At 36.0% G+C, this 25,456-nt stretch overlaps 2 protein-coding genes across 3 annotated transcripts in view; both read left to right on the top strand.

Annotated features, from left to right (window-relative positions):
* itga9 (integrin, alpha 9) overlaps positions 1 to 16,862 on the top strand; it is a 106,731-nt gene extending 89,869 nt beyond the window's left edge. The window contains exons 24-28 of the mRNA XM_051126216.1: positions 2,510 to 2,635; positions 2,882 to 3,001; positions 4,816 to 4,911; positions 7,881 to 8,000; positions 12,720 to 16,862. Of these exons, the coding sequence (XP_050982173.1) occupies positions 2,510 to 2,635; positions 2,882 to 3,001; positions 4,816 to 4,911; positions 7,881 to 8,000; positions 12,720 to 12,818 (561 nt within the window). The 3' untranslated portion in view covers positions 12,819 to 16,862. The remainder of the gene's footprint in view (positions 1 to 2,509; positions 2,636 to 2,881; positions 3,002 to 4,815; positions 4,912 to 7,880; positions 8,001 to 12,719) is intronic.
* A 416-nt stretch (positions 16,863 to 17,278) lies between these two features.
* LOC127175256 (uncharacterized) lies at positions 17,279 to 25,429 on the top strand. Of its 2 annotated transcripts, none has more exons than XM_051126214.1 (8): positions 17,279 to 17,399; positions 17,605 to 17,802; positions 18,335 to 18,518; positions 20,898 to 24,179; positions 24,266 to 24,463; positions 24,538 to 24,710; positions 24,905 to 25,022; positions 25,199 to 25,429. In XM_051126214.1, the coding sequence occupies exons 1-8, from the start codon at positions 17,284 to 17,286 to the stop codon at positions 25,397 to 25,399; spliced, it is 4,470 nt and encodes a 1,489-aa protein (XP_050982171.1). In that variant the 5' UTR covers positions 17,279 to 17,283; the 3' UTR covers positions 25,400 to 25,429. The 2 variants fall into 2 exon arrangements, with proteins under 2 accessions (XP_050982171.1, XP_050982170.1); XM_051126213.1 differs by having other exon boundaries at positions 24,884 to 25,022.
* Positions 25,430 to 25,456: the final 27 nt, after the last annotated feature.

The raw sequence follows: 25,456 nt of genomic DNA, 5'->3' as shown, positions 1-25,456 counted from the left end.
CTCAAGATCAAATTGACCCCCTTTGGTTTCCATGCAATTTGCCAAAAATCAACACTTTGAAAAACAGCAAAGGGTCAGGTACAAAACAGAAAACCTTTATTGTGGCTTAATATAAGTAATATGTTTTTTATAATTTGAGTTAAATTGACCCTTAAAACCACCAAATGACCTACTTTAATAAACAGAAGCAAGTACTTAAATGTAAAAGTAAATGCTTGGCAAGTACTGTATACAACTGTGTTGAACACACTTTATATGCATTCTTGCATTACTGTGGCATTAACAAGCCTCAGTTTGTTCTTAATGAGGCAATCAAACTACCTTTAAATGTCATTTAATTCTGGTCTGTTATTATTCAGGTTGCCAGCTATAAATAAATAGACTTTACCTAACATGCTCAGCAAGATTGACTTCAAACTGATATGTTTCTGAACAAGATGACATAGTAATTTTAACTCGTGTAGCTAATGTTTGCATGCACATGCTTGTAGTGTATTTCTGGTTTCTGGCCTCATTTTATAGAGCAGGTCATATGGGTTTTCAAAAAATATATTTTTTGCAGTTTGTAATGTGGCAGTCCATCAATGTGAACATTGAACATGCAGCTGTTAATCTAAAAAGTGCATTATACATGAAGATATTGTCTCTCAAAAGAAAGTCGATCCAGAATCGCCTTAACAAGTCATCATATTTTTCAGGTCTTTTGCTCATTACGATCTATGTCACTCGGTAACATTAGCAAAATCCCAGCCTGCCGGCGAAATATGAACAGTCTGACTTGCCCACAACTTCAGCTAGTTAGTGTTTAAATCATGTCGAGAAGACGCTGTGTTCTGCGCTGTGAAAGCGAGTTTGTTTCATTACTTCGTTTAATAATAAAGAATGTAACTTAGACGTATTTTGGTTGACAAACTGTGTTGTTTTATAAGTTATTGTTTTGTTAAGTGTTTACAGTGTAGCAGTTAAATTTTAGTTGTGGGCACGATTCACTTGCCTAAGTGTTAAACAAAATGTAATTATGACATTATTTTAAGAACGGATTTGAGCACTGTTCTTGTTTTATGTAAAGGTGCAGGGTTGCCAGGTTTTCACAATAAATTTATACTCAAAATTAGCGCTATTGCATTTTGAGGGGGGTCCCCCATTAAAAATCGCATTCTGGGGTGTAAAAATTTGCATTCCAGGGGCTAAATATGACATTATTGGGATCGATTCAACCTGCGGACATCAAAAACAACCACAGACTTGTCAACACAGATTGTTGCACTCGCTAACTTGTTGAAGTACTACTCTCTGTACCAATCACAACAGACTTGGCCAGCTGACCAATCAGAGCAAAGTAGGCTTATAGAAGGTAGAGGTTTACAGACTTTTCCCTCAAAACTGGTCGAACGAATCGTTTCAAAATTATTGCGAAAAATACAATGTTTTTTGACCATAAATACATTTAAATCTAAACTTGCTCAGTAGCACACCTAGTACAGCATTGCACTTACAATGTAGATGTGATGCAATCAGGTACAAACTTATAAAAGCAAGCTAAAATGGCATGGTTGCTTCAGAAAATATGTTTTAATCTCAAGTTTGTTTTGTTGACAGTATTGTTAAGGTAGGATAGGGTTTAGTGTAGATTTTAGTGCTATTATCCAGATATTTAGTTTCAAACTGCCACCACATGTGCTGCAACCAGCATCATAAAACATTGCCAGATTCACGTTTATGTTTCCAGGAAAATTGAAAGCAATTTTAGTGCCACTCCCCAGACATTTCACATGAAAGTGTCACAAAAGGAGCAAGAATAATGTAATATTTAGCAGAAGTGTTTTTCCATTAAGCCTGTGTTTCGTATTTCCTAAAACACTGTCAAGGGAAGCTAACAGTACTGTAGTGAAATCAGCCCTTGAATGAGACTCACACAAGTGGGCTCGTAGAAACCTGTGTGAAACAGACAGAGATCCTTCCTTTGACTTGACAGAAGACAATGTGAGGTCTTCAGATGCTTTCCTCTATGGAGGTCTGACTGGAAAGGATGCTGGTTAAAGGAAGAGGTGAAGTGTTCCCCGGGGGCAGAGGCGAGGAAGGGGCAGCGAGACATTAAATCACTCCAGATGGGACATGCTGTCAGAGAAAGGCTTCCCAACTCCCACTGGGAAAGAACTTCCTTTCGTTATCTGAATTGCTTAGCAGGTCTGAGCTCACTTGATAAATTATAATGTCTGCGAGCATCTCGGCACTTTCAAAAACATTCAAAATATGAAAAAATTAAGCTGATTTGAATAACTAAGTACCATGACAAATTAAATTCAGTAGACCCAAAAATATTTGAGTAAGCCAACATTTTCAGTTTACTAAAAATTGCAACTAGTAGTCAAGGCAAAATCACATTTAGTATTAATCAGGAAAGTAAAATCAATAATGCAAACTTAAAAAATGAGGCAAATCCAAAATTTCCACTGTGAGATTTTCTGATTGTTTATTTTTTATTTTTTTGCTTTCTGTTTGTCTGCAGGTATCCGAAAGTCGAGGGAACTGCACGTGGCACAGGAACCCCAAACCCTGCACAATCCCACAGGACAAGGAGAGCATCTTCCACACTATTTTTGCTTTCTTCACCAAATCGGGCAGAAAAGTTCTGGTATGACAACGCACTTTATTGTTCATAGTTCAGAAGAAAAAGTGTGAAAAGGGCATTTAAATGCGTTTAGCGCTTGGAAATGAGCCATAGTTGCATATTTAATGTTGTTTGATAGGCATTTTTGTCAATGCATGTACATTAGTGCAGTGGATCACAGCATTTAATGCCCCATAAAACACTCATCCTCATTTCACACAAGTTTTTGTGCTGAACGGGTGAATCTTTGATGGCATCCTGTGTCAACAGGACTGTGACCGGCCTGGCAGAGCGTGTCTAACTATTTCCTGCAGTCTGAGCTCTCAGGCTAAAGAAGAAGCCACGAGTATAGATGTGCAAATGCTACTGAACACTGAAATACTACAGAGGGTGAGTTATTGCTGTAGTTATTGTAATGTCAGTACAGGTCTTTAGGGTGTGTGAATAAGAATTGTTGTAAAATTGAAGCAACAAGCTACTAAACTAGTTAAAATACTGTCCCGATTCTTGTAGTTATAGCTCAAACTAATTAGTTAACTAAATTATCAGCTGTTTAACTACAGTAAATGTAAACCTGTAACCTTTAGTTAGCTAAAAAGTAACTAGCTACACAGCAAGCTACTGACAAAAAGAAGTATAAGTAAAAATAAAGGATCTCATTTAGTGTGACAGATCAGTCGCACTTCATCATTTAAATACACCCTTATTTTTATAACCTAATCAAAAAGTGGTAAACAACAGTAATAATGAGATATTTTGCTACAAATATTTTGTCATAAAATGCCACTCAGTAATAATGGAAATTTACATTTAGTGTTGTTATCATTAGTTAAAGCTATTAAACATTGTTTTACAAGATTGGAAATAAAGCTGAAATAAATAAAATATAAATTTTAAATGATAAACCTAAATAAAATTTGAAACTGAAATTGAAATTTTAACAACTTTAAAAAAAAATAGAAATGTTGTCTGAACTGTATGGAAGCCCATTTTCACCACGTAAGGAAAAAAAAATCATACCTTAAGTTGAAATGATGACATACCCAAGTCATAATTACGAGATGAAAAGTCAAAATTATGAAATAAGTCTTAATGCTTAAGTATGACATACAGTACTTAAATCTTTATCTCATAATTTCTACATTGTTAGGTCATAAATTTGACTTTTTATTTTGTAATTATGACTTAAGTCATAAGCTCGACTTTTTATCGCATAATTTCAACATTATAAGTTATAATTTTGACTTAGTCATAATGACTTTAAAAGTCGAAATTATGACTCAAGTCATCATTACAAAAAGTTGAAATGATAACTTAAGTCATAATTTTGACTTTTTATCTTGTAATTTTGACTTTTTATCTTGTAATTATGACCCAAGTCATAATTTTGACTTTTAAAGTCATAATTTCAACTTTTTATCTCATATTTATGACTTAAGTATATCATAATTTTGACTTTTTATGGCATAAATCATAATACTTAAGAATGAAGAAGTCTTTATGTCATAATTTTGAACATTTTAAAGTCATAATTTAAACTTTTATCTTATAATTATGACTTTTAAAGTCATAATTTCGACATAGTAAATCATAATTTAGATTTTTTGTCTTGTAATAACTTAAGTATCTCATAATTTCAACTTAAGGCATAATTTTTTATCTTACGTGACGGAAATGGGCTTCCATAGAACTGAGGTGCTGATGTACTAAAACGATGTTTAAATGAAAACAAAAATAAATATAAATATTTTGTTTTAACTAAATAGAAATATTTAAAACATTAAAAAAGCACTTAACAAAATTACTAAAATTAAAACAAAAAAATATTAAATTAAAAGCTAATTGAACATTAATAAATGCTATAATAGTATATAAATAAAAAAAAAATTCTGTTTTCATGTTAATTTTTGTTAAAATTTTAGCAATTTTGTTGTGTTTTTGTCATTTTTAGTAGTTTTTGTCTATTTTTTATTCAGTATTATATAAGTTATATTTTTAGTTATTTCAGTATGTTAAACTAAAATAAAAGGAGAAATGTTGCCTTGGCAGCTAGCTGAAATAAAAAGTTTTTATAAATATTTTATTCCAGTTAATGTTTCATTTTTTTCAAGTAACAAAAATGTTTTGTTTTTAATATATGGTTTTAATTTTAGTTTCAGTTTTAACTGTAATAACCCCGGTCTGTCTTTGTGTGTGGTTTGTAGGACAGCTCCTCTGTGATCCAATTTGTGACACGAGGTCACGTCCAGCTGGACAACAGGGCCGTGGAGGTCTCAACCGGGCTTCCAGAGGAGACTTCTGTAAGTGATTAAACGAATGAATAATCCAATCCAACAATAAAGCATCTCTTGCCAAGCATATTTGCACCGTTAAAACGGTAAACTAGACTCAGAGCTTCAGAGACTCCATCTGACATGCTGGTTGTTTTTAATGTAAGACTGAAAGTGAATAGATTATTGTCTTTGAAAGCGATCAGGACCCCGATGCACGGAAGAAAATTAAGTTGTCCGTTCGCATGAGCTCATCAGCTCTTAGTCACTGCTGAGATCCGGCTCGAGTTTGCCCTTCATATGAGAGTAGGGGGCTTTTTTTACTCTACAGCTGTGCTGGAGAACAGTGGCCCCTAATGCTGCAGACCTCGGCGTGTCGATTGATTGAAGGAATATGGGACCGGGTGTCTGGTGCCATGGCATCTCGCTCAGCCTTGCTCTCAGCTGATTGAGTTTCTGACCCAGTTTCAGCCCTCATTTGTAGTGTAGTGGCCAATTCCTAATAGGGCTGTTAAAAGTGTCTGTGCCCCCTTCTGCCCTTAGCACTTAGAAAATGCATTGGTCCCAAAGCAATCTGTTATTAAGTCACACACGACGCTCCCTGGGGCAAACAGTAGACATGCAGCTCTCATTTACAAATGGCATTGCTCATGTATAAGCATTAATACCACACAGTGTTCTAGCGTGTTTCAACTGTATCGCTTCCATCATGTTCGCAACCACACAAACTAATTGGAAATGACAGACTGACTCTGAATGCTAAACCTTTATATTCTGCTGCATCATTAGTTTAGTCATCTGAACTTAAGAAGTGCTTGAGATATATTTAGTGCAATATTTATATCTTACACTTCAGTTTCCGATACAGCATGCAGAGGAAGATAGTGTTGCTCTTTTATAGTTCTCATTGCTGACGTTAGTATCATGCATTGCTTTTATTTTTTAACTAAAACTAAACTGATTAAAAGCCAAACTTAAAAGAAAATTTTGCCTTGAAATAAAATAGGTTTAGGCTTAAGTACCAAAATTACTAAAACTACAGTAAAATAAAAAAAAAATAAAGCAAAATAAATGGAAATGTTAAAGAACCCCAAAAACAAATAAAAAATATTTTTTAAAATTAACTATTGTTTTCACCCAGATCCCCTTAAAAGACAAGAAATAAAAATGTATTGTATATAAATGAGACTTAATAGTTGTCATACAATAAGAGTCTAAAATCAAGATGATATTAAGTTTGATATTAAGTTTTCATTGCTGAAGTTAGTATAATGCATCAAACTAAAACTATAACAAAGCTGAAATAAAATGTAAATATTAAAAAAAGGAGGAAAAAAGAAAATGTCTGACTGAAATAAAATGATTAAGAATAATTAAAACTAAAATAAAAAATTAAATATTTAAAAAAACATATTAAATACTAAAATAGTAAGTAAATAATACTAAAATAAACAAATAATAAAAATAATAAAGCATTTCAGTGACTGAGAAGTTTCAGGTTTCAAGATCTCTTCTAAACATCAACAATGTTATTTTTATCTCATTACCTTTTCAAAGTAACAAGTGAGATATTATCTCCCATTTGCTGCAAGTGGCATTTTTTTGTCATAATTTCTTCAGGTTACACTATCAATTAAGCAGTAGTAGTAATAATAATAATTGTTGTTATGATTAAAACATTACATTGTGTTATTATTATTTACAATATTATTATTACTTTTAAAAGTACATTTTACTATAAAATATTAATATATTTGTCATATTTTTTTGAAGTTACACTATCAATAAATCAGTAGTAATATTAATAAAAATAATGATTGTTGTTATTATTATTATTTTTCATCCATGTTTTGATTTATGTGCAATTATATATCAAATTTAAATATTAGTTCCTTTGTGAAAAACACCATTTTTGATCAAAAATAAAAATGCAGTGGTTTGTTGTAAATGTATATTGATATATTATATATATGGTATATTTTCAGATGATTGTATTTGTAAATGTAACATTTTTTGAAAAAATTTGGAAATTTTATGATTTTTTAAATTTATTTTAGATGATAAATTTGCTTTAAATCATAAATTACAGAATCCATAAATAAATAAATAAAAATGAATGAATGAGTAAACTAAAAATGAAACTAAAACATTAAAAATAGATGTATTTTAAAAATCCTATTAAATACTATAATAGTAAGTAAATAATGCTAGAATAACGTTATTTTGGTAACTGAGCACAGTTTCAGGTTAAGATCTCTTCTAAACTTCATCAAAAGTCTTATTTTTATCTCATTACTGTTTCAAAGTAACAAGAGATATTATCTCTCATTTGCTGCAAATGGCAAATGTTTTTGTTTTTTTTACATGGACCCTCACATTGAAGGAGTGAAATTGTGGCCAGAAGCCGAAGCGAGATTTATCTAGGCTGGCATCTCGCTCCAGCCTCGGATTTTCTGCTAGCTTTTCATGCAACATTTACATCCAGATCCACTGAGGGAACTGTTGGCTGTGTTTTTGTGGCAGTACATTATGGTTTCAGAGGTGAAATTCTTCCACATTTAAGGGTCAGCAAGCATGTATGCTATATAACACATATTGTGCATAAAACTGTATATGTATGTTATTCAGAGGGTAAGTCTGTCCAAAAATAGTCATTCATTTAAACTCCAAATAATGACTTCCAGTTGTAAACAATGAACTCTTGCTGGTGTTCTGTGATGATCTGGATTAATGCAAACTTTTGCAGACGTGCGTTTGATTGATTTGTTGATTCCGAAGAATGAAATCTCATTTCCTTTTGATTGAGTCAATGCCCAATATACTGTAGACTCAGCGCAGACATTATAAAGTTCAGGAAACAACACGGTGATTCATAGTCTGTAAAGTCCCGCTGAGAAATGACGATTTCTAATGTGTTTATTTAAGTCAGTGAGGTTATGACGTGCTCTGTCCTGTCTGGCGTGCGTGTGTATGTTCACTCTCTTTGTGTTGTCCTGCAGCTGGTGTTTGAGGCCCTTCACAGTCAGGAGCCCAGGGGTTACGTGGTGGGATGGATCATCGCCATCAGCCTCCTCGTGGGAATCCTCATCTTCCTGCTGCTGGCGGTGCTGCTCTGGAAGGTACCGTTTCAGACAGACACATGTTCCTCGCTCAACATCCTTGTTGGTTCTGGAGCAGTGTTCGGGCTGGCGCTGGATTTAGAGGCTTGAGCAACATTCTTATAGGCCTAGAAGTAGGTTACGGTTAGATTTAAGGTTGTCAAGAACACAGCAAACACGTTTAGAAATGTCACCATACACACTTTTTGTGAAATAATCATTATATTTTGAGAGTTTGGTCATTGTAAAAGTAAAAATAGGAGCCGGCCACATTCTGTAAAACAAGCCGAAGCGTCTACTGTAGAAACTTCTAGGGCTGGGCATTAAATCAATATGGATATTTATCAAAAAGAAAAAAAAACTACAATATCAGTAATACATTTTTGAGTAATTTATTATATCTATAATGGAAATGATGACAGAAATATTTTAGTATTGTAAAATAAACTTCAAAGTATTATTAGTAGTATTATTATTATTAAAACATTGCATTGTGTTGTTATTATTATTACTACCAATATTATTATTCCTTTTAAAAAGACATTTTATTATAAAATATTAATACATTTCAGACATAATTTTAGATTATTATTTTTATTATTAAAAAATTGCATTTTGCCATTATTATTATTATGTATTATTAAGTAATTTTTATTATAGATTTAAAAAAAAAATCAACAATATCAATAATGAAGTTTTGAGTAAATCTGGCTATTTATTGTTAGTCATAGTTATTATTATTATATAGTAAAATAAACTTTACTTTCAAAGTATTGCTGTTATTATTATTATTATTATTGGTAATAATTATATAAACTATATAATATATAAATATATAATAATAATAATAATAATAATAATAAATAAAATGAATTATATATATATATATATATATATATATATATATATATATATATATATATATATAATATTTTATTATATAAAAATATATATTATATTATATATAATATAGAAACATATATAAAACATAAATATCGTATTACTTTCATTTTACAAAACACCATATTTGACCAAAAATAAAAATGCAATGGTTTGTTGTAAATTTATTGATTTATTTTCAGCTAATTATTTTTGTCAATTTAATGTTTTGTTGTTGTTGTTTTAAATTTAAAAAAAAAGTTTGATGGATTTTTTTCAGATGATAAATTGTTTTAAATTATAAATTACAGAATTCAGATTAAAAACAAAATTTAAACAGAAAACAGAATTGGGGGAAAATAAACATTAAATTGAAAGGTAAATGCTCTGTAGACAGAGTTTAGTTGTAAACAAAGAAGTTTTAATGTTATATTGTAGTAATAATAATCAAATGAATATATTATGTAATAGTTTCTATAATAATAATAAATATAATAATAATAATACATATATTTATATATTCCTTCTTCATTAATGACAATGTTTAAACATCAATTTCATATGATATTATATATATATATATATATATATCATATATAAGTCATATTGCCCAGTCCTACTAATTAATCACTACAGCATATTACTGAATCTGGTAAACGGTAATCTGCTACTGTTACCACACTCTTAACTGCTATGCTATTCATGATCTTAGCTGAAAAGTTCTATATAATATGCAGCACACACTTTTCAGATCATTACTAATGATTACTAATGCCTTGAAGGCTGAGATCATGAACTTAAACAGCATGGTCCACCTGTCATTACTCACTGATTTTAAGATTAGAGTTGTATTTAAGGATGATTACTTTATAAAAACCTCATTCCAGAACCAACACAAAATGTTGAACCATGCAAACACACATCAGACTTCCTATAAGACATCCAACCTCATTGGTCCAAAACACACAGACTTCCAGATGAGGTTGTTTGCTTGTCATGTTCACTTTGTCTTTTCACACGAGAACCAGTGCAAATCTCACGCCTGAGATGTTCCTGTCAGACGTCAGTACAGCTCTCGCAAAGTCAATGCGAGCGGAGAATGTGACCCGTCAGGTCATCGTGTCTTGAAAGAGCAGAAACACCTGCTCATGTGCAGCGTCCCGTTACAGTTAAATTAGCATCAGGCTGCTTTAAATATCCTCTGCCAAAAAAAGTCACGGTTAAGCGGATGTAGATGAATGTTTCGTTTGAAGTAGACAGTTTTAAAATATTATAATTTGTGCATTGATGGTAGTTCAGTTTTACAAGATATTCCCTCAACTAGACTTGTAGAGAGTCACATGTCCCTCATTCACACACTACTGTTGTTTTTCTTGGCCTGAGGGGTCAATAGAGAGCTTTAGAGCACCGTAAAAGTAACAAAACACAGCGCTGACAATAATTTACACATACACATAAAAGTGAACCGAACGGATTTCCAGGCTTCTCAAACAAGTCCTTCTTTTCTTTTCCACTCTATTACTTTCCAGCGGGAATACTAGAGCAAATACTGGAATGTTGGTGTAGGGATACTTTCTCCCCCAAAATAAACCTCCTCAACAAGAGAGTCGCACATGTCCAGCTACTCCAGCGTCAGGAAATGCCTGGAGAGAACCGGGGTCTGAATCAATAAACCGCATTCAAACAAAGACAAACCTGTTGAGTCACAGGAAGAGGAACAACATATTTCCTGTGCTGATGCGATTCTTTACAGTAGCGCTATCTGTGTCGCTTGTCCTACTAGTTATCTGACTCCTACCCTGTCCATTGGCTTCAACTACACAAAGCCATAGTTCACCCGAAAATGACATCATTTACTCATTTTGCGCTGAATCTGTGTGACTTCCTTTCCTCTGTCTTCTGGGAACAGTAAGACTTGTTTTTTTAAAGAAGTCTCTTATGCTCATCAAGGCTGCATTTATTTGATCAAAAAAAGAAAGAAAAAAGTTACTGACCACAAACTTTTAAATGGAAGTTTATATTGTTAGAAAAGACTTCTATTTTAAATAAATGCTGTTTATTTTAACTTTTTATTCATCAAAGAATCCTGAAAAAAAAATATCACAGGTTCCAAAGAACAAAAAAAACAGCACAACTGTTTTTAACCCTGATAATAAATCAGCATATTAGAATGATTTCTGAAGGATCATGTGACACTGAAGACTAGAATAGTGATGCATTGCTCAAAGGAATAAAGTAGATTTTAATGTATATTAACACAGAAAACATTATTTTACATCGTAATGATATTTTACAATATTATATTTTTTTCTGTATTTCTGATCAGCCCTGATGAGCATAAGAAACTTCTTTAAAAACATATTAAAAAATCTTACTGATTTTTATATGAACCGCAGTATTTTTTTCCCCCAACTTTGTTTGATGAACAGACTACAATTTAAGCCTTAAATCCCCCTTGCTGTAGCTCAAATTTCATTAGTATTTCAACATATTCAAATGTTAACATCCAATCTAGGTATTAATGCCACCTAATATCTTTAGTAATGTAAATTTACAGGATGTATAAATATTTTTGGATACCTATATGTGACCCTGGACCACAAAACCAGTCTTAAGTTGCACTGGTATATTTGTAGCAATTGCCAAAAATACATTGTATGGGTCAAATTATAGATTTTTCTTTTATGCAAAAATCATTAGGATGTTAAGTAAAGATCATGTTCCATTAAGATATTTTGTAAATTTCCTACCATAACTATATCAAAACTTAAGAACTTAATTTGGACAACTTTAAAGGCGATTTTCTCAATATATTGTTTGTTTTTTTGTTGTTGTTTTTTGCACCTTCAGATTCTAGATTTTCCAATAATTGTATCTCGGTCAACAAACTAACAAACCATACATTAATGGAAAGCTTATTTATTCAGCTTTCAGATGATATATACATCTCAGTTTCAAAAAAAAGTTACCCTTATGACTGGTTTGTGGTCCAGGGTCACATATATGCATTAAGTCTCCTCTGCTGTAGCTCAAATTTCATTAGTACTTAAAAATATTGAGTTTAACATCCAATCCAGGCATTTAATGACATCTTTGGTAATGTAAGTTTAGAGGATGTATAAATATTTTTAGATACCTATATGATGATCATGCATTCCTCTTAAAGTTTAAATATCATCACTCATGAGGGATTTCATAATGAAACCTTAATTTGTGTTGGGTCAAAACCCCAAAATGTGCAGTAGTTCCATGTGCTCATTTTAATTGGATTAAATGGTTTCATCCCCATGCATCTGACAGCAGGATTGCATTAGGTTGGGTGTATCTGATCTGCCCGTCATAGTTTCCACTACCATTCAATAGAGTTTTTAATGTTTCTGAAAGAAGTCTCTTATGCTCACCAAGGCTGCATTTATTTGATCAAAAATAAAGTAAAAATTATTAAATAATATTGCAATTTGAAATAACTGTTTTCTATCTGAAAGTATTTCAAAATATAATTTATTTTTGTGATGCAAAGCTGAATTTTCAGCATCATTACGCCAGTCCTCAGTGTCACATGATAAGGTGACACATTTTCTGGATTCTTTGATGCATAGAAAGTTCAAAAGAACAGCATTTACTTAAAAATAGACATTTTTGGTAACATTATAAATGTCTTTACTGTCATGTTTGATCAATTTAATGCATCCTTGCTGAATAAAAGTATTCATTTCTTTTTGACCCCAAACTTTTGAACTGTAATGTGTTTTGTAACACGTGATTGGGAAAAGTGGTGTAATTTTGTCAGCGAGCATCTGTACATCTGTCTACTGTCCCACCCTTTATGCCGACACTCAGCAATTATTTTGTGTTTTGCAGATGGGATTCTTCAGGAGGCATTACAGAGAGATCATAGAGGCAGAAAAGAACAGGAAGGACAGCGATGAAAGCTGGGATTGGGTCCAGAAGAGCCAATGAGAGCTTGGATTGGGTTCAGAAAATCCAATAAGCTGCTACCTTCACCACGGCTCTCTCCAAAGACCCAGACCCTCCAGCCTTCCATATGTGGAAGAAAAGAATATTCTCCAGATTTTTCGGAGGCTTAACACTTTTTTTTTGCATTGATGGTGATCTAGCTGATGTTCGAGGTGACCGCGTGGCCTGCCAGAAGAGACTCGCAGTGGATTTCCACTGATCCCAACGGGACAGGCCTCTCGCCAGTGGGTCCGAAGAGACGGAAAGAGAGCTTCCTGGAAATGAATGTGGATATCGTGTCAATACTAGCAGACAATTACAACCCTCAGGGCGCTGTTGAAAAGCAAAAATCTATTTTTTATAAAATGTATTCCATACTGTATAGAAGAGAGCTTCAAGAGTTGTTTTTAAAGCACTGATGACTGACACACGCCAAAGAGTTGATGTTATTCCTTCACAGTGTTCTGGTGCACATCAGCTTTCACATGAACCTTGAAGATGGATTGTACCTCCTTATCCCCTCGAGATTTTAACTTACAGAGAATGCAAAGCAAAATGTGTCCTTCATTCGGACAGCTCACGAGTTAAACGATTCATACTCGCCCCCATGTCTTCAAAGATATTCATGTCTGTCTTTCTTCAGTCGCAAAGTTTTTCGAGGAAAACATTCCATGATTTTTCTCCATATAGTGGACTTCAATGGTGCTCAACAGACTGAAGGTTAATAATGCAGTTTCAATACCGCTTTAAAGGGCTATAAACGATCCCAGCCAAGGAACAAGGGTCTTATCTAGCGAAACGATCAGTCATAAAATAAAATTGTATCTAGCGCTGCAATGTGAGACAGTTAGGGTATGTCGAAAAGCTCCCATCTCATTTTCTCCTCCAACTTTAAAATTGTCCTTCATCACTGTTTTACCCTTTTTCATAAAGGGCATTTGACCACTTTGACACATCGGTACTTCTGCAGCGATGTAGGGCGATTTTTAAAGTTGGAGGAGAAAATGAGATGGGAGTTTTTTTGACATACCCTAACTGTCTCAAACTGGAGTGCACAGAATATGCATGCGCATTGCAGAGCTAGACAAGACCAGTATTTGAGGTTAAAAAGTCTATAAATTGTACATTTTTTTTAGGAAATAACTGGTTGATTGCTAGATGAGACCTTTATTCCTTGGCTGGGATCATTTAGAGCCCTTTGAAGCTGCATTTTTAATATTCAATCCGTCAAGCACCATTGAAGTCCACTATCTGGAGATAATTCCTGAAATGTTTTCCTCAAAAAACAGCTGACATGAAGACATGAACATCCTGGATGATTTGGAGGTGAGTAAATTATTTGGAAACTTCTGTTTTGGAAATGGAGTAATCCTTTAAATTCTCACAAACAAGAATGACAGAGGAGATGCATACCAAAGTTTTTATTGCTTGAGTTGTTAAAAGAATAGTTCACCCAAAATGAACATTTGCTGGATATCTACACACCCTCAGGCTACACAAGATGTAAATGAGTTTGTTTCTTCATCATTTTTGGAGAAATGTAGCATTACATCACTTGCTCACCAATGGAGTGAATGGGTGCCGTCAGAATGAGAGTCCAAACAGCTGATAAAAACATCACAACGATCCACACAACTGCATGAAAAGTTAAAATGTCTTGCTATATGGATTTTTTTTTAATCCAATGCAGCAATTCACTTAAAACTGCAGGGGTGTGGATTATTGTGATGTTTTTAATCAGCTGTTTGGAATCCTTTGGTGAACAAGTGATGTAATGCTACATTTCTCCAAATTTGATAAACAGTTCAGTTTAGTCCGGTTGTGCTTAAAACAGAAACAGAAAACCTATGTTCTCAGCTCAAACCTGTTTTGTTCAATATATGTGAAATTCACAGTTTAGTTTAGCATTATGTGTACTGCACTGGATTTTGACCCCACTGAAAGATGCATGTAGATTTTGTTTTATAATCTTTCACAAAAATATATAAATGTTCTCTGATTGAATCCTATTTCACACACAAATGTCAAAACTGGTCTCAAAATAAAAGCTATTCTATTATGTAAAAGACATATTCCAAGTTACGAGTTACAATTTTACTGTACGTATAAAAACTCATCTATCTGCCAAATATTCTCCAAAAATTCTTACAGCGTGTTCTGTGTTATTTTTCTAAACCATACACTATGTCGCCTGCTTTTTAACAAATCCCATGACAAGTTTTTTGAAATTCAGACTGCACAGACCCAGGTTTTAACCGTGCAGAACCTGCAGTGTGTAATAGCCTAAAAATAGGTGGGAATGTGCAGTACTTCATCACTGGGCACAAACTCGTACTTTGGAGCTTATGGGAACGGCTTGTTTTAAGTCAACATTTTGGACTTCACTCAGAGCGCAGCCTCAACATGAGCTGTTCGCTGTCAGACTTCACATGCATTCTGCCTTTAACTGCTCAAACAGAGCAGAAACAGCAGAGATCAACTCATCTGAGTTTTTAGTCAATGATCTTGGTTGCTTGTTTTGCATTTTCCTCTAATTCAGAGGGTTTGTTTGAAAGAAATTGTTGTTTTTTTTTGCCATTTACCAAAAGATCAATAGCTTTGCTATTGGATATTAGATGATTGCTGGAAGATTCTGGATCAATAATCACCACTGGCATGGCTAAAAAACCCACGTCTGTATTTCTTGTCCGGCCCAACACCAGGTTCTCTCATAGGTGTGTTTCAGAGAGACACATACTTGACTTTGTAAGTGTGTAACCTAACTGTGAGTGTTGTTGCCATTATCACCTATTTTGAGCATTTTAGAATAAACTACTGTCACTGATGTTTTATAGATGTATTGAGAAATATGTTTGTTGTACAAGCTCGAGCTGTATATTTATCTACTGAGACTGCTTTTTTAAAATTAAAAATCACAAACAGATGTTTCGTCTCAATTGCGTTCGGTGCCACCCAAATGTTTAGTGCAGTGGGGGTTTTGTGTTGCACTGATGCCCTCTAGTGTAATACTAGTGTACTGTACTCTGTTTACACTAAAGTGTAATGTATAAGTGATTTTTTTCTTTTTTAGCATGTGACTAAATTCATTGTATTATAATACATTATATAAAGTAAATGCTAGAAGAGTATGAATTTAAAAAGTGGTGTTCAATTATCTTAAATGTATTTAAAATTGTTCTTTTTTATTAAGCAGTGCTGTTTCAGTATCATTTTTCTTTATTTTGTTTCTCACTTTTTATGTTATATTTAGTTAAAGTTTTAGTGATTTTGTTGTATGTACTGTCATTTTTTCATATACACTGTCATTCAAAAGTTTGGGATTTTTTTAAAAAGAAAAGTAATCATTAAAAATAATTTGAAATATTGCAATTTAACAGCTCTATTTTAATATACTTTAAAATATAATTAATTTCTGCGATGCAAAGCTGAATTTTCATCAGCCATTATTCAGTTCACATGATCCTTCAGAAATTATTTATCATCAATGTTGGTAACAATTGTGCTACAATAACAATACTTTTGGAACCTGTGATACTTTGATGATTACAAAGTTAAAAAGATTTATTCAAAATAGAATTCTTTTCTAACAATATCACTTTTTATCAGTTTAACACATCCTTGTTGAATAAATGCATTCATTTCTTTCAAAGAAAGAAAGAAAAAAAAAATACTGCCCCCAGACTTTGAATGGTAGTGTATATTGTTACAAAGGTTTTCTATTTTAAATAAATGCTGTTCTTTTTTAATGTTTTATTCATCAAAGAGTCCTGAAAAAGTATCACAACTGTTTCCAACATTGAAGGATCACTTTCTGAAGGATCATTTGACACTGAAGACTGGAGTAATGATGCTGAAAATTTAGCTTTGCATCACAGGAATAAATTACATTTTAAAGTATAATAAAATAGAAAACCACTGTTTTAAATTGCAATAATATTTCACAATATTACTGTTTTTCCTGTATTTGTAATCAATGCATAAACGCAGCAAAAAAAAGGCTTCTTTAAAAAGCATTAAAAATCTTACTGATCCCAAACGGGATCGGAATAGCAGTGTGTGTGTGTGTATATATGTGTATATTGACTTTCTGCAATGCAATCAAATGATAAGTCAGTACATATGTGAAAAATCAGCCTACATAAAATAATTCATTTATACTTGAAATGTATGGAAATGCATTGTATTGTAGGGTACAGTATTAGTTTTTTTTATTATAAATAAGAGTAATTGCTATTTAGAATGATGGATGGACCTATATGTTTGCATAAAGTTGTATGAATTGGTATGGAGGAAAATACATCTAGCCTCTCGCAAAGTTTTTGACTTTTAAACAAAAAAGTGCACAGAAATGCAAATGTTTTAATATGCTAAATCAATGAATGGATTGTTTTATTTTCTGGTATTTTACAATTACATTAGCTCTTTATCTCACTTTATAATTAGATTGGGATAAATTACTTTGGTAACCATGGGACATCCGAGAGCCAAACAAACAGTGCCGCCCCATAGCAAATGCATTGCATTATTAATTAGCTGCTACTGTGCGACAGACAGAGCACTTGCATGGAGCTGCTGCACCACCAGGTAAATGTTTATTTTAATATATCCATAAGATTTTCACCTAGCTGCTTATATCAAATATTTTAATATTATTTCATAAACAACAGTATCTAAAATGTTTGACCAGACACTTGTTTAAAAGCTAAAATTAGAGTAAAATTTTTTTCAAGTCGAATGCATTCGCATATACTGTTGTGTATTCTGTTAAAGTGTTAATTTCTTGTGCAAGAAAAATGACATCTATACTGGAGGACGGCTTGATAAAAACAGGCTCAATAGAGCAGGTGGTGGCCCCTCTATCCACTCACCTGTGTCACCTCATCCTGCTGTGTGGGAGCGAGACAGAACTGGACGAATTCACCCGGCTGGAAGCTGCAGCTAAAGCGGTGGCCAAAGCCTCCAAAAACATGGCAGCTGTAGCAACAAGGTCAGTTGCATGTATGTTTCCTAACAAGATAGAAGGTAAACACATAAATATTTACATTACAAAAATTATATTTAGAAATTTAAACGCTGAAATGAAAGTTACTTTGCCTCCTGAAGACAACTGCACATGCTGTTGACTAAAGTGCTTCGTTGCTTAAAAAGTAGCAGGACAGCACCATACTTAAGTGGGGGAAAATATATGGTAATACTATGGTACATGTAAAAAAACATGGTATTACTATGGTAAAAGTACAAAAAACACAAGCTTGGTACCATACTATTGGATTGTGGTTTGTACTAAATGGGTTACTGCAGGGGTGCCCATACTCAGTCCTACAAAGTTTAGCTCTAACCTCGATTAGACAAACCTAAACCAGCTAATTAAGCCTTTACTAGGCATACTAGAAACTTTCAGGCAGGTGTGTTGAAGCAAGTTGGAGCAAAACTCTGGCCCTCCAGAACCGATTTTGGGCACCCCTGGTTAACTGGATCCACAGAGGACAGACATTCATACCTTATATCCTTGCATTCAGGTTAGTAGAAGATACGGATGATGATATCCTGAAGATGGAAATGGATCCACTCGTCGAATCCCTGACTGTTTCTGGTCAGCACGTGCTTCTGGCCACCCAAAAGCTCAGCATACAACCAGAGATCGTCGAGCACAGAGAAGAACTCATTGAAGCCACTCAAAATGTGCTGTTAGGTGTGGTCAAGGTAAAACAATTGCTTGAAGAAATCAGAGAGATGTGTTCTTATTTTTCAAATTAACTGGAGGACCACAGACCTGCAGAGTTTAGTTCCAACCTAAACTACACACCTGTAGTTTTCAAATAATACTGGATGACTTGATTAGCCGGCACATGTGCATTTAAAGGAACACTCCACTTTTTTTGAAAACAGGCTCATTGTCCAACTCCCCTAGAGTTAAACAGTTGAGTTTTACCATTTTCGAATCCATTCAGCCGATCTCCGGGTCTGGCAGCAGCACTTTTAGCATAGCTTAGCATAGATCATTGAATCTGATTAGACCAATAATGACGATATTTTAAAACTTGACTCTTCTGTAGTTACATCGTGTACTAAGACTGACGGAAAACGAAAAGTTGTGATTTTCTAGGCTGATATGGCTAGGAACTATACTCTCATTCCGGCGTAATAATCAAGGAACTTTGCTGCCGTACCATGGGTGCACCAGGCGCAATGATATTACGCAGTGCCTGAAAGTGACCGGCACTAAGTTTGTGTAGATGCAGAGTTGACGTCTGCGTAATATCATTTCGCCTGCTGCACCCATTGTACGGCAGCAAAGTTCTTTGATTATTACGCCAAAATGAGAGTATAGTTCCTAGCCATATCGACCTAGAAAATTTCCAAGTTGGAAAATGAGACTTTTTTTTTTTTTGGAGAAGGAGTGGAGTGCTCCTTTAAGTAAGGTTGAAGCTAAACTCTGCAGGACTGTGGCTCTCCAGGAACTGATTTTGGCTTACCTGGCCTCCATGATTGTCTAGATGAGTGTTTCCCAAGCTTGTTGCTACAGCAGAGGTCTCCAACCCTGCTCCTGGAGAGCTACCATCCTGCAGATTTTCGTTTCAACCCCTGTCAAACATATCTAAACCAGCTAATCAAGGTGTTTAGAGTTATTTGATAATTACAGGCAGTTGTGTTGGAGCAGGGTTGGAACTAAAGTCTTCAGAACAGTAGCTCTCCAGAAGAAGTTTTGAATTTCCTTTACCATTTTTCCACTGGAGCTGGTCCCAGAGCTGGAGTCGGTGCTCAGCCAAAAGTGGCACTCGTTCAGAACTGGCTTGGGTTTCCAGTGGCAGGGAGCAAAACCCTCTACATCACCCAACATGTGAACGGAATCTCTTGTTACCTCCATGGAAGGAGAGTGTTGGACTCTTCTGCTGACCACTGCTGAATTGACATATTAATTGTTGCTAATGTGGTTATTTTACCTAAACTCTAATGGCTGGTCTGTAGTGGAAACCTGATGTCATAGGTAACCTTGTTCGAGACCAAGCAAGGTTTCAGGGCCAGTTAGGAACCAGGATTTGGGCTCCGGCCCAAATGGAAAAGCAGTCCTAGAGGCACCCCAAAAATACACATTTTGGTTGTCTTCCTTATCTGACCTATCAGGTCTTGGAGTCTCTATAAATGAGCTGATGATTTAACTAATTTGAAAGAATTCAAAACTTTGTAGTGTTGGACCCTGCAGGACTGTGGCTCTCCAGGAACTGATTTTGACTTACCTGGCCTTCATGGTTATGTCTAGATCAGTGTTTCCCAACCTTGTTCCTAAAGAAGAGGTCTACAACCCTGCTCCTGGAGAGCTACCGTCCTGCAGATTTTCTTTCCAACCTCAACCAAACATACCTAAACCAGCTAATCAAGCTGTTTAGAATTATTTGATATTTACAGGTAGATGTGCTGAAGCAGGGTTGGACTGAAGTCTGCAGGATGTTAGCTCTCCAGAAGCAGGGTTGGATTTACCATTTTATCACTGTGGCTGGTGCCAGAGCTGGAGCCGGTGCTCATCCAAGAGTGGCACTTGTTCAGAACCGGCAACACTCAGGTGAGCTCACGAGGCAGACTTTAACCTGACAGTCAAAGTGGCATTACATCATGAAACTGTGGACTCAGAGAAAGGCCACAAGGGTTTAGGGAAGGGATAGGCAATGTCGGTCCTGGAGTGCCGATGTCCTGCAGAGTTTAGCTCCAAAGAAAAAAGAAAAACTCACCTGCCTGTAGCCCTAGTAATTCTGAAGGTCTTTAGCTTGTTTGGTTGTGTTTGATTAGGGTTGGAGTTAAACTTTGCAGGACAGCAGCACTCCAGGACAGACGTTGCCTATCCCTGGTTTAGAGTATAATTTGGGACAGGGTCTTGGAGTGCCTCCTGGAACAAAGTTGGGAAACGCTGGTTTGCCAGAAAACAGTGACAATCTGACAAAGTTTATTTAGAGTCGTGCTGTGACCCTACCACTTACCCTAAACCTGAATTCAAATCTCAAGTTTTGTTGAACAATATTTACCAGCAGCTTCTGTGGTTGAAATGCCTTCAAAATGATTGATTCTATTTGTTTTTAATATCTATAGATTCTTCTAGTGGAAGATGATTCGACTATAAGGAAGATCACTGCAGCCGCTGATTGGCTCTTACAGTGTCTTTCTCAAGTTGGAGCTGCAGTAGACATATCATCCTTATTGAAAGCATTTCAAGTATTCTCAAAGGCAATGCTGCTTCTTCACAACTTGGTAGTGGAAAGAATTCAGGAACTGCGCGACGACAAACAACAAGAGCGTCTGAGGGCTTCTCTAGAAACCCTGAAGAAATGTGTTTCCATGCTGCACACTGCCATGTATACGACCATCAAACATCCACACAGCGAGGAGGCACAGAGTGCAAAGCAGTACATCTTAAACCAGGTGGACTCAACTGTAAATTACATTATAACCACACTCAAGACCAACTGTGAACCAGGTGCCAGGGGTTCACGTGGATGCTACACCCTAATACAGAACAAATTACTAAAACTGCTTTCTAATCCTGCTTGTGTTAAAGATGGTGGTTTTGACGTTATGCTTCGTGACCTAGTGTTTCACAGCATGGCAATAGCCAACACTTCTTGCAGGGATATTCAGTTTGAGGTTGCTGCACACTCCAAGCAAGTCCTTCAGCTCTGGTCAGATGTGTCACAACAACTTAAATGCGGTGATGATCAACAGCTTGCAAACATATGTGCTGCTCTACTGCAGCAAATCCACAAACTTGACGATGCTGTGGTCAAAGCCACCCAGTTGCGAGTAGTGGACATATTTGTCACAACTTCAACTCCCTTGGAAGAGTTGGTGCGCACCGTGCATTGTATCTTCCAGGATGAGAAAGATGAAGATAAGTTGCTTGTGGAAACACTTCGGGATCAATCTGAATCCTTCATGGCTCATGCTGACAAGATATCAGAAGTGGCTGGCTTCATCTCAGCTTTAGCAAGTGATGAAAAGAGTCTTGAGGGTGTAGAGAACTCAAGGGGATGCATCATGAGACTGAAACAAGCAATTCATGTACTTGTGCAAAATCTTGAGGAAGATGAGGTGCATTCAAGTGAAGCTCTGGAAGAACTAAAAGAGATGCAGCAGAGGTGGATAGAGGAGATGGAGCAGCTCTTGCATGCTTGTAGTAGCATCATAAATGTGAAGGACTTTGTCTGTCTTGCTCTTCAGGAGATGCAGAGGAACTGGACAGAGTTTGTTGAGGCACATGAAGATGAAGATACACAGTTTCTCACAAAACAAGCAAGCTTGCTCATTGGCCATATGAGCTTGGTAATCCAACTCGTTAGAAAGCATGTCAGTAGGAGTGACAATCCAATCTACCGCAATGGACTTCTGGTTCTGATAAAGCAAGCAGAAGTATCGACTGCTGAGGTGACAAGTTGTGCCACAGATATCTATTCCCATACGATTCTTAGCAATGAGGCTTTCTCATTGCTCTCTAACAGTGTGTCAACAGCCCTAAAACACTTTGACATTCTACGTGATGGACTTGATGGTTTGCAGCATCCACATCTGCTCAGTCCACTGCGGGAAGTTGCCCGGCAGTCTGCCGGTACTCCGCCATGTGCTATGCCCATTGCAGACCAAGAAAGATCAACTGAAGATCATTCTGGTAAAACAGAATCTGAGTCTTCAGTGCAAAGTTCCACTAGTGAAGAAATTTCAAGTCAGTTCAAAGATGGTTTGGAGAATCTGGTTGCTCAAACAATAATGGAGCACGATGTGCCAAACCCTGAAGAAGCATGGACTGCACCTGTTGTGGAACCTAAACCTGTTGTACAGCTCCATAATATTGATTTGTTGCCTCTCTTGTGTGAAGTTGTCTGCATGACCAAAGGTAAAGATGTAGAGGCTCTTAACATGGCTTGCACTGGAGTTCTAGGACTCTCAAACAGCTATGCCCAAGCTGCAAGAGAAGCCACCAGTGTCATAGACACAGCTGATAGTGAGGAAGTGGAAAGCCTGCGGTCCAGACTCGTGTCTTTGACACCCTTGCTTGTCCAGACAGCACAGGAAACAGCCATGAGTTCAGCCATGAGTACAGAGAGCATTTACAAACACAGTACGGAATTTTCCGACCTCATCAAAAATGCTCGTAAGATATTGCTGCCAGTGGCAGGGATGTGGTACCATGCCGTTTACTCCATGTTCCAAAACTATATACCCAATATGTTGGAGTCCATCACACAGGAACTCACGGAGGTCATGAATTTATGTGCAGATGCCGTGCAACTTGTAACATCAGCGGACATAAAGGTGATGGGTGAGTGTCATGAGAGTATAATGTCGTTGCAGAGCAAGCTACAAAAAGCTCAAACCAACACCAAGAATCTCACAGATGTAGTGGGTTCAAGACCAACTCAAACTGATGAACTTGATGGTCTCTGCATGCTTTGGGCTTTGTCTGTCCAAGTACTGTTGAACTCATTGGATAAGTTTGTGGGAACAGTTACAACTGATGGTAATGGGCACATAATCGCACATCAAATGACACCCAAAAAATGGTTGTCGGTAATGTCCGAGAACTCTCTTCGCATACAAGAAGCTGCAAGACTGTCTTCTTCGAACTGTCGGGATAACTATAAAGTTAAACTGCTAGGAGAACTACAAGAAGATGTGAAGACACTTACAGAGTCCTACCTACAGGCTGCTGAAGAAGTTGGTACAGTATCCCTCTCAAGTGTCCTGACACTGGCAAAGTCAGAGCTACTTCAGAGACAGCTTCTGATTAAAATGAAAGCACTCTCTTGTCTCCTGAGCAAAGTTAACCAAGATTATGTGACAGCCATTCAAGATACTATTGCTTTGGCATGCTCTGTCCAAACAAAAGATAGTGACAAGGAAACTGAAGATACTCTGGCACAGTTTGAAAATGCTGCAGAATTGCTTATGCACAATGTTAAAAGTGCCACGGGGGCCATTCAGGACTGTTTTAATTTCATTAGAGACCCAAAGGAAAGGTCCAATCTGAGATTCATTAATGACCACTTGACATTTCAGATGTCAGACATTGTGAGTAGAGCCAGATTCATTGTAGAGACACAAACTCTTGGAGACACCCTCACCCTTGATATCCAGTCACAGTGCTGGTCAGCAAAGGCACATTATCTTGTTGAAGAACTCTGTAAAGTAGATGGAATTCTTGCAGTCACAAAGGAACAGATCAAGCGTAGCTTGCAGGGCAAAGAGCCTAGTGGATTTGTCATGTCCCAGACATCAAGTTTCACCAAAAAGGCAGTAACACATCCTTCATCCAAAAAAACTCAAGGTCCTACTAAAAGCAAAGCAAGTGTCCAAGATGTGTCCAATCAGGAACCAAAAAAGGTGGTAAAACTGTCAATGAATCATGTTAAAGTTAAAGAATGGACAACATTTTAGATCAAGCAATGTAACATTTTTATCTGCCTCAGGAAGAAACATCCCAGAAGAGCCCAAGAGGTCCTGTGTACAGCTTTGCAGATACGACCCTCTCTTACACCTCTCTCTTTCTGAAACGAGAGACTGAGAAGTGGGATGACCAGGGTAACCAGATTGTCAAGGTGACCAAAGAAATGGCAGATAAACTTTATCACATGGCCCAGTACCTAAAGAAGAAAGGACCAATCCAGGTAGGAAGCTTTTCAAGTTTTCTTTTGTACAAAGTTTACATTCCCATACTGACATACGTTTGTTTCACTGGCAGACCAAAGATGCTTTTGTAACATCTGCGAAAGATCTCGTCTCAAGCGGCCAGTCGATCACTCAGTTTGTGCGTGTCATAGCAGACCACTGCTTAGACAAGCATTGCACTGAGGAGCTCTTTGTCATTGCAGAGCAGATTCTGACCATTTCCAACCAACTCACCATCATTTCAAGGTAAGAGACAATCAATAGTATATCTCCCTGATCTACAACTATTCTGAATGACGGTCTTTCTTGCAGCATCTGAAAGTTCCTTTCTTCCTTAAATCACTGACACACCTTCAATCATGTGCAAACAACAAAAAATACCCCAAAATTAAACATGCAAAAATCTCATGTGACCCAAGGGGTGCATGGTGTCTCTCCAGTGTTAATGCAGTTACTCCTGGGTGCAAATCATCGGATGAGATCCTGGTGAAGAATGCACAAAATCTACTCCAGACTGTTATCCAAGGCGTACGGGCTGCAGAGACCGCCTGCATCAGGGTAAGAGAAACTGAGAAAGTTTTTCTCCAACAACTTGGAAAAATAAAGTAAAAAATAAAGAAGCATTATTCACCACAGACTCTGTAAAAACCAGTGGTGTCTATCTTTTCCTGTATGATATTTAGCATGCTTAACTTTGGTGTTGCAATTTCAAATGGCTCTTTCTGATTTTACAGGGTTTGAAACAGCCTGAGCCAAACTCGGAAGCAGCAAAGGCAGCAGCATTCTGTTTCCAGTGGAAAACAAGTCTCCTTATGCACCGAGCTCAAGAACAGCTTAACCCCGAAACTGATGATTTGGGTCTACGCAGGACCTCCCAGCATTCAGCGGCACCCAGCCTTGCACCACCCATCAATGTGTTAGATAATTACAAATGAGTAAACACAAAATAAAGAGTCTTAATTTTGCCTGTGACTTTTATATATATTCTGTTG

This window comes from Labeo rohita, chromosome 13 (assembly GCF_022985175.1).
Source record: "Labeo rohita strain BAU-BD-2019 chromosome 13, IGBB_LRoh.1.0, whole genome shotgun sequence".
NCBI lineage: Eukaryota > Metazoa > Chordata > Actinopteri > Cypriniformes > Cyprinidae > Labeo > Labeo rohita.
Note: the sequence above shows the minus strand (reverse complement) of the source record. Positions and strands in the feature narration are given on the sequence as shown.

Coding starts and splice junctions, on each gene's coding strand:
- LOC127175256 (XM_051126213.1), top strand. CDS start 17,284: ATGGGACATCCGAGAGCCAAACAAACAGTGCCGCCCCATAGCAAATGC. Junction 18,519..20,897: donor TGCTGTTAGGTGTGGTCAAG/GTAAAACAATTG, acceptor TAATATCTATAG/ATTCTTCTAGTGGAAGATGA. Junction 24,711..24,883: donor CAACTCACCATCATTTCAAG/GTAAGAGACAAT, acceptor ATGTGACCCAAG/GGGTGCATGGTGTCTCTCCA.